Below are 7925 nucleotides of genomic sequence, written 5' to 3'. Positions count from 1 at the left end.
GGGGGTCCGTACCTTGTGTTGGGGGGGGGGCAGCACCCCCTGACCCCCCCCCCACCCCCCCCTTCCCTTCTCCCCCCAGCGGCGCAGGCCCCCCTGAAGCCGAAGACGCCGCGGGGCACCAAGACCCCCATCAACCGCAACCAGCTGAGCCAGAGCCGGGGGCTGGCGGGGCTCGTGGGCAAGCGGGGCTACGAGGGGGCCGCTGAGGGCCACCGCCCCCCCCGGGTACGAGGGGCGGGGCCTGAGGGGGGCGGGGCCTGAGGGGGGCGGGGCCTGAGCGTGATTGACAGGGGTGGGGCTACGGGAACTGGGCTGGGGGGCGGGGCTTGGGGTAATTGGCAGGGGGTGGGGCATGATGGGGGGTGCTCGGTAGTAGGCGTGGCCTGCGGGTGATTGGCACGTGGGAGTGATTGACAGGTCCTGGAGTTGATTGATGTTCTGCAGGTGGGCAGGCCGGGAGAGGGAGGGGCGGCTCGCGATTGGCGGAGGCCAAAGCGGGTGGGCGGGGCCTGATGGGAGCTCCACCCCCCCCCCCCTCCCCGCAGGTAGGGGCCTCGGGGGTCCCCTTCTCGGCCAATGGGCGGCCCCTGGCGGGGGGGCTGCGGGCTGGGCCCCCCCCCGCCAGCAAGCGCCAGAAGCTGAACCCCGCCGACGCCCCGAACCCCGTCGTCTTCGTGGCCACCAAGGACACCAGGTAGGGCCGGGGGGGGGGCGCGGAGGAGCATGGGGGGGCTCCCCCCCCCCAAGACACAAAAACACACTTTCTCACCCCATTTCCCCCCCCCGCCCCCAGGGCCCTGCGGAAGGCGCTGACCCACCTGGAGCTGCGCCGTGCCGCCCGCCGCCCCAACCTGCCCCTCAAGGTGAAGCCGGGGCTGCCCCTGCGGCCCGGGGGGGCCCTGGCGCCTCCCGCGCCCCCCCACCCCGCCAGCACCTCGGAGCCGATTGTCCTCGAGGACTGACCCCCCCCCTCCTCCCTCGCCGCGTCCCTTTTGTATTTTTTTTATTTCCATAGAAACCGCGCGGTTTTGGGGCGGGGGGGGGAACGCTGCCCTCCCCCCCCCCTCCTCCTCCCCGCGGGACCCTTTTGTACGTGGAGCGACGCCCCCGGTTTTGTATCTCGGGCTGTCCCGGTTCTGTAGCGACAGGAAATAAACCGACGGCTTTTCTTCAATGCGCCCGCCCCCCCCTTCCCCCCCCCCCCCCCCCGTCCTCCCTCGCCGCCGGTACCGGGAGGGGCAGAACCTCCGGGGCGGAACCTTTGTGCTGGGGGGGAGGGGTCTGGTTTCCGGGGGAGCTGAAGGCGGACGGACCGCTGCAGGGGGGATTCCGGCGGTGCGGACCGGAAGTGCCCTGGAAACCGACCGGAAGTGCCTTTGGGGGAAGCCGCGGGCTGTCTCTCAGCCATGGACGGGGGCAGCGGCCCGGGCCCGGAGCCCGTAACGGCGGCGGGGCCCAGCCCGGCCCCGGAGCTGCCCCCGGAGGCGGACCCGGACGTGGAGCCGCTGCCGCGGGGCGGGTTCCGCTGCCGCTTGTGCCAGGTGGCGGCGGCCAACCGTGAGTGAGGGGGCACCGGGGGGGGGGGGGAGGGGCAGCGGACGTATGGGGCCGCACCGGGGCCGCACCGGGTTAACGGCACCGCGCCAGGGCCGAGCCTGGCCGAGCACCTCCGGGGGAAGAAGCACCAGCGGCTGCGGAGCCTCCGGGCCGAGCGGCGGGCGCAGGAGCAGCGGAGCCTCTTCGTCAGCGGCTTCGCCCGGGGCACGGCGGCCGAGGAGCTCGCCGCCTACTTCGGGGCCTTTGGGGAGGTGGCGGCCGTGGTGATGGACAAGGAGAAGGTACCGGGAACCGGAGGGGGCACCGGGAACCGGGAGGGAGCCCCGGGGGGGGCTGACGCTTAACCCCCCCCCCCTGCAGGGCGCCTACGCCATCGTGGAGCTGCGGGAGGCGGCGAGCCGGGAGCGGGCGTTGGCGCAGCCCCAGCACGCCTTGGCCGGTCGGAGCCTCCGCGTCCGGCCCCGGGAGCAAAAAGATTTCGCCCGCCCTTCGCCGGGACGTGGCGCCCGCCGGGAGCCCCTCGGTGCTGGGCAGCTGGAGCAGGCGTTGTGCCAGGCCGCAGATGTGAGCGGGGCTGGGGGCGCTCGGGATTCTTCGTGGGAGGTCCCCGCAGGGGATTTGGGGTCCCCCAAGGAGCGAGGGGGGTCCCTTGGGGAATGGGGAGGGATGTCCGAGGGCCGGCGGGGTTTTTTGGGGTGTGCGGGGTCTCCGTGGGCCGGTGACGAGGCTTTTCCCCGCAGGTGGACGCCCAGATGGAGCAGCTGGTGGGGCTGCTGGAGCTGAGCGAGGGCGAGCGTCGCCTGCGGCACCTCCTGGTCACGCTCTTCCAGGAGGTTTTCTCCGAATTCTTCCCTGGTGAGTCCCCGTTTCCTGCCTGGCGTGCGAGCGCGTGGTGCGGCCGTTGTGCGACCACGGGCACCGTCTCCTCCTGCCCAGGCTGCGCCGTGCTGCCCTTCGGCTCCTCCGTCAACGGCTTCGACGCCCACGGCTGCGACCTGGACCTGCTCCTCGACTTGGAGCCCACCAAATCCCTCCAGACGTCAGCGCGGGGAGCCCCCGGGGCCGGATCCTCTGGCGATCCCGGGGCAGAGGAATCCATCCTGAGCGACATCGACCTGGCGTCGGCCTCGCCGCCGGAGGTGCTGGAGCTGGTGGCGGCCGTGCTGCGCCGCTGCGTGCCAGGCGTGCGCCGCGTCCGGGCCGTCCCCTCCGCCCGCCGCCCCGTCGTTAAGTTCAGCCACAAGCAGTCGGGTTTGGCGGGTGACATCTCCATCGACAACAGGTTTTGGGGGCGCGCGGGGGTGGCGGAGGCTCCGTCGTTCCCCTCCCGGGGACGCGCCTGGCCCCCATTTTGTGACACCCCCGTCCCCACAGGCTGGCGCTGCACAACACGCAGTTCCTGCGGCTCTGTGGCGAGGCTGACAAGCGCGTGCGGCCGCTGGTCTACGCGGTGCGGCTGTGGGCCAAGCAGCAGGGCCTGGCGGGTGAGCGTGGCCGGGGGCTCAGCAGGGACTTTGGCAGGCGGGGGGCGCGCATGGGGCCGCTCTGACGCTGTCCCCCCCCTCAGGAAACCCTGCCGGGGGCGGCCCCCTCCTCACCAACTACGCACTGACGCTGCTGGTGCTGTTCTTCCTGCAGACGCGCAGCCCCCTGGTGCTGCCCACGGTCGCTCGGCTGCGTGAGCTGGCAGGTAAGGCTCTCCATCTGTCCGTCTGTCCGTCCGGCAGGGCTGTTTTTTTAGGACTGCTTTAATTTAGGGGACGAGGACCGCGTCGTGGTGGCCGGCTGGGACTGCAGCTTCCCCAGGGATGCGGCGTTGCTGGAACCCAGCGCCAACAGCGAGAGCCCCAGTGAGCTTTCGGGAACGGGGCCGGGGGAAGGCGGTGGGGCTGAGGACCCGGGCGCTGCCCTCACTGCTTGCCTCCCTCCCCCAGGCTCGCTGCTGGCCGAATTCTTCCGCGTCTTCGGGGACTTCGACTTCTCAGGGCAAGTGGTGTCGCTGCGGGAGGGCCGGGCGCTGCCCCTGCCGGAGGCTGGTGAGCCCTTCAAGCTGGGGTCCCTCAACCTGCAGGACCCTTTCGAGCTGAGCCACAACGTGGCGGCCAACGTCAACGAGAAGACGGCGTCGCGCTTGGGGCGCTGCTGCCGCGCCGCCGCCAAGTACTGCCGCAGCCTGCAGTACTGCCGCAAGTCCACCAAGGGCCGGGGCTGGGGCCTGGCGCGGCTCTTCCAGCCGGGCGCCGTGGAGCCGGGGGCAGGCGCCGGTTCTTTCCTCATCTCCATCCCTCTGGCTGCCACCCGTCCCCCCGAGCAGCTCTGCGAGGAGCCCGGCGGCTGCGGGTTCAAGGAGATCTGCGCCGCCATCGCCTTCGTGCTGCGCGACGTCCTCCAGTGCGGCTGCGCCCCGGGGAAGCCGCAGAAGCAGGTGGGAGGCTCTGGAGCCGAGCAAAGCCTCCCCGAGGACCCCGCGCTGGGTGAGGAGCCACCCGGCGATGCCGCGGGACTGGAGGAGGAACCCCTGCAGACGCCGGTGGGCTCCAAGCGGCCCCAGCCTGAGGGGACGGACAGCGCTGCGCTGCCCGGCACCAAGAGGCCGCGGGTGAACGGCCCTGAGGAGGAGGAGGAGGAGGAGGTGGCGGCGAGCTGGAGCTGCGCCGTCTGGCACCGCGTGTGGACGGGCCGCCGCCGGCTGCGCCGGCAGCTGCTGCACGGGGCCAGCCCCGAGGAGCCCGACGGGGACCCGCTGGAGCTGGAGCAGAAGGTGTCGGAGGCCATCGTGCAGCACGAGGGAGCCGCGCGGCCGCCCGAGCCGCTGCTCCGCTTCGAGGCCAGCGCCCGGCTGGCGGGAGGGACGCAGCGGGAGCCGCGGGTGCTGCTTCGCCTGGCCCCGAGCCCGGCCCCGGGGCCGCTCTTCAGGGACTTCTTCCATTTCCTGCAGGCCTTCCTGCCCTCTGCCCTGCGGCGGCACCTGGGCTGGGGGCCGGGCGCAGCCCCCCAGAGCTGAGGGGCGCGGATTTCTTAGGTTATTTTTTTTACGCTTTGTACAATAAAGGCCCGCTTTGGAGCAGCGCTGGTGGTGAAGCGAGAGCGTGTGAGTGGGATCTGGGCAGCTCTGGTAATATTTTAATGACGTCGCCAGCACCGAAGCGACGCCCCAGTAACAGCAGGGACAACGGAAAGGTTTGTATTTTCCCGGCACGGGCTCATCGCGTACCCCCACTGCTGCAGTCACGACGAGGCCGCCCGGCTTGTCCAGCCCATGCCTTCCCCATGTTCTCCGCCGCTTGCACCGTGTCCCAACGCCTCCGTTTCCCGGTCTCCCTCCGTTCCCGCCCCGCCGAGCCCCGTTTCCCTGGCGGCGGGGCTCCCGGCAGCCCCTTTCGAGAAGGGCGCGCGTCCTTAATTAACATAACCCCGCCCCCTTTCCCCCGGCCGCCGCCGTCTATTTGCATATCCCGCCCCATTGGCTCGCCCGCCTCCAGACGCCCCCGCCCCCTTGGGGGCCCGCCCTCGGCTCTCATTTGCATAGCCCCGCCCCGCGGTGGGCGGGGCCAGGCGGGGCGGGCGCGCCGGCGCCATGGCGGAGCGGGAGGAGCGGCGCTTCGTGGAGCTGCCCCGGGAGTCGGTGCGGCTGATGGCGGAGAGCGCCGGCGTGGAGCTCAGCGACGAGGTGGCGGCGCTGCTGGCCGAGGACGTCTGCTACCGGCTGCGGGAGGCCACGCAGGTACGGCCGGGCCCTTCCCCTGCCGCTGGAACCGGTGTCGGTGCTGGCGCCGTTACCGTTACCGGGGCCGGTACCGGGCACGCTGACAGATCGCCCCCCCTCTGCAGAACAGCTCGCAGTTCATGAAGCACACGAGGCGGCGCAAGCTCACCGTGGAGGATTTCAACCGGGCGCTGCGCTGGAGCAACGTGGAGGTGTGGGTGCTGCGGGTCCCGCTCGGCCTCCCGGGGGGGGGGGTCCCGTTACCGGGCCCGTTACCGGAGGGGGGATCTCGTTACCCCACCACCGCCTGTCCCCGCAGGCCGTGTGTGGCTACGGCTCCCAGGACGCGCTGCCTTTCCGGGCCATCAAAGAGGGCGAGCTGTACTTCCAGGAGGACCGGGAAGTCAACCTGGTGGAGCTGGCCCTGGCCACCAACATCCCCAAGGGCTGCGCCGAGACGGCTGTGCGAGGTGAGGGCCCCCCCCGGTGCCCCTCCCGGTGCTCCCCCTGGCTCCGCTGCCTGGCGTGGGCTGAACGCTCAGGGCCGCCGCCACGCTCCTTTGCAGTGCACGTGTCCTACCTGGATGGCAAAGGCAACCTGGAGCCGCAGGGAGCCGGTAAGGAGCAGGGGGGAGGCGGGGGGGCTCGTGGCCCCCCACGGCACCGGGGGGCGGATGGGCCCCCCCTCCCGTGACGCCGTTCCCCGGCAGTGCCCAGCGCCGTCTCCACGCTGACCGACGACTTGCTCAAGTACTACCAGCACGTCACACGGGCTGTGCTGGGTGATGACCCCCAGCTAATGAAGGTGAGCTTTGAGGGGGGGGGGGGGTAGGGGGTCTCCAGAGGGTGCCCCCCACCCGCCGGGAGCAGGGCTGACCCCTCGGCTTCCTTGCAGGTGGCCCTGCAGGACCTCCAGAGCAACTCCAAGATCGCTGCCCTTCTGCCCTACTTTGTCTACGTGGTCAGCGGGGTGAGCGCGTCGGGACAGGATTTTTATTTAGGGGGGGTGCAGCTGCACGCTGAGCCCCCCCACGCCCCCCCCATCCCCCAGGTGAAGTCGGTGAGCCACGACCTGGAGCAGCTGAACCGGCTGCTGCACATCGCCCGCAGCCTGATCCAGAACCCCTACCTCTGCCTGGGCTCCTACGTCCGCAGCCTCATCAGCAGCGTCATGTACTGCACCCTGGAGCCCCTGGCCGCCTCCATCAACCCCCTCAACGACCACTGGACGCTGCGCGACTACGCCGCCATGCTGCTCAGCCGCATTTTCTGGTGAGGGGGGTGCCCTCGCCGGGTCCCCCAGGGGGCTGGCGCCGTCCCCAGGGGCGACTGGGGACTGGAGCGGGTCCGCCCTGTCACCCGCAGGACCCACGGCGATCTGGTGAGCGGCCTCTACCACCAGATTCTCCTCTCCCTCCAGAAAGTGCTGGCCGACCCCGTGCGCCCTCTCTGCTCCCACTACGGCGCCGTGGTGGGGCTGCACGCCCTGGGCTGGAAGGTGAGCGGGGTCCGGGGGGGGCACGGCACTGTCCTTCCATGGCCCCTGCCCCTCGAACGCACCCCCCGACTGCCCCTGTCCCTGCAGGCAGTGGAGCGTGTCCTCTACCCGCACCTCTCCACCTACTGGGCCAACCTGCAGGCCGTGCTGGATGATTACTCGGTCTCCAACGCCCAGGTGAAGGCGGACGGGCACAAAGTTTACGGTGCCATCTTGGTGAGTGGCCCGGGGGCACTCGGGAACCGCCCTTCGGTGACAAGGGGGTTCCCCCCTCGTGCACGCGGCGCTGCTTCCCTCCCCAGGTGGCTGTCGAGCGGCTGCTGAAGATGAAGGCCCAGCAGGCGGCCGGCCAGCAGCCGGAGGGCTCCCCGCGGCACAGCCCCAGGCCGGACCCCCCGGCCGAGGCGGGTTTGGGCCTGGGCCGGCCCCTGCTGCAGCTGGGGGGCGGCGGTGGCCCCTCGGCGGCCCTCACGCCGCCAGCCCTCTCTTTGCACGACATGTACCGCGAGCTCTACGACTTCTTCGGCGACAGCCTGGCTGCCCGCTTCGGCACGGGGCTGCGGCCCCCCGCCCCACTGCCACCGCCCCCCGGCACCCCCGAGAAGGAGCCGCTGGCGTTTGGGGGCGAGGGGGCGGCCCGAAAGATGCCGCAGCTGACGGCCAGCGCCGCCGCCAGCCCGCCTGAGGAGGAGAGCCCCCGGCCGGCGCTGCACCGCTCCACCAGCCTGCCCCGTGCCCGCGGCGCGGCACGGCAGCCCGGCCACCGGCCAGGGGCCCGCGACGTCTTCCAGAAATGCCGTTTCGCCCCCCGCGGTGCCCCCCGCTTCAGCTTCGTCATTGCGGGGCGCCAGGCGGGTCGGCGCTGCCGGGGCCGCCTCTTCCAGACCAGCTTCCCCCAGCACCACGGCCCGGGCCACGTCTCCCGCTACGCCCAGAAGCTGCCCATGATCGGCCGCACCGCCCGGCCAGCGCGGCGCTGGGCTCGCGCCGAGTACTCCCTCCATCTCCTCCTGTGAGACGAGCCCGCGGTGGGTGCCCTGGGCGCTGCGGGGATGCTGCAGGACGCGGCCGGTCGCTGTGGTGCCAGCCGGGCAGTTAATAAAGCAGCGGGTGCTCTTCAGCGTGGAGGGTTTGTGGCCTTGGTGGGGTGATGGGGTGCTGCCG

The 7925-nt window shown here is 71.8% G+C and overlaps 3 protein-coding genes across 3 annotated transcripts; all 3 read left to right on the top strand.

The window, feature by feature from the left end:
* Positions 1-75: 75 nt before the first annotated feature.
* Positions 76-1174, top strand: LOC310890936 (metastasis-associated protein MTA2-like; the record flags this gene model as incomplete). Its single annotated transcript, XM_083853259.1, has 3 exons — positions 76-225; positions 546-694; positions 794-1174. Coding segments are annotated over 3 exons (468 nt in total), but the record flags the coding sequence as incomplete, so codon positions are not given.
* Positions 1175-1300: 126 nt separating this feature from the next.
* TUT1 (terminal uridylyl transferase 1, U6 snRNA-specific) lies at positions 1301-4626 on the top strand. Its single transcript, XM_083853252.1, has 9 exons — positions 1301-1557; positions 1648-1838; positions 1918-2121; positions 2298-2412; positions 2494-2839; positions 2932-3041; positions 3125-3247; positions 3315-3407; positions 3492-4626. The coding sequence occupies exons 1-9, from the start codon at positions 1407-1409 to the stop codon at positions 4559-4561; spliced, it is 2403 nt and encodes an 800-aa protein (XP_083709378.1). The 5' UTR covers positions 1301-1406; the 3' UTR covers positions 4562-4626.
* Positions 4627-5048: 422 nt separating this feature from the next.
* Positions 5049-7886, top strand: TAF6L (TATA-box binding protein associated factor 6 like). Its single transcript, XM_083853253.1, has 10 exons — positions 5049-5281; positions 5389-5475; positions 5583-5733; positions 5830-5880; positions 5974-6068; positions 6159-6233; positions 6315-6535; positions 6629-6761; positions 6849-6977; positions 7064-7886. Exons 1-10 carry the CDS (start codon positions 5135-5137, stop codon positions 7775-7777), a joined length of 1803 nt encoding a protein of 600 aa, XP_083709379.1. The 5' UTR covers positions 5049-5134; the 3' UTR covers positions 7778-7886.
* Positions 7887-7925: the final 39 nt, after the last annotated feature.

Source organism: Anser anser, assembly GCF_964211835.1.
Source record: "Anser anser genome assembly, contig: HAP1_SCAFFOLD_353, whole genome shotgun sequence".
Taxonomy (NCBI): Eukaryota; Metazoa; Chordata; class Aves; order Anseriformes; family Anatidae; genus Anser; species Anser anser.
The sequence above is the reverse complement of the archived record's forward strand: the minus strand, read 5'-3'. Positions and strand labels throughout refer to the sequence as shown.

What these genes read in the sequence shown, in the direction of transcription:
- TUT1 (XM_083853252.1), top strand. Translation starts at nt 1,407, where the DNA reads ATGGACGGGGGCAGCGGCCCGGGCCCGGAGCCCGTAACGGCGGCGGGG. An exon ending in TGGTGATGGACAAGGAGAAG is followed by an intron (nt 1,839 to 1,917) that starts GTACCGGGAACC and finishes CCCCCCCTGCAG; the next exon opens with GGCGCCTACGCCATCGTGGA. An exon ending in CGTTGTGCCAGGCCGCAGAT is followed by an intron (nt 2,122 to 2,297) that starts GTGAGCGGGGCT and finishes TTTTCCCCGCAG; the next exon opens with GTGGACGCCCAGATGGAGCA.
- TAF6L (XM_083853253.1), top strand. Translation starts at nt 5,135, where the DNA reads ATGGCGGAGCGGGAGGAGCGGCGCTTCGTGGAGCTGCCCCGGGAGTCG. An exon ending in CCTGGAGCCGCAGGGAGCCG is followed by an intron (nt 5,881 to 5,973) that starts GTAAGGAGCAGG and finishes GTTCCCCGGCAG; the next exon opens with TGCCCAGCGCCGTCTCCACG. An exon ending in AAGTTTACGGTGCCATCTTG is followed by an intron (nt 6,978 to 7,063) that starts GTGAGTGGCCCG and finishes TTCCCTCCCCAG; the next exon opens with GTGGCTGTCGAGCGGCTGCT.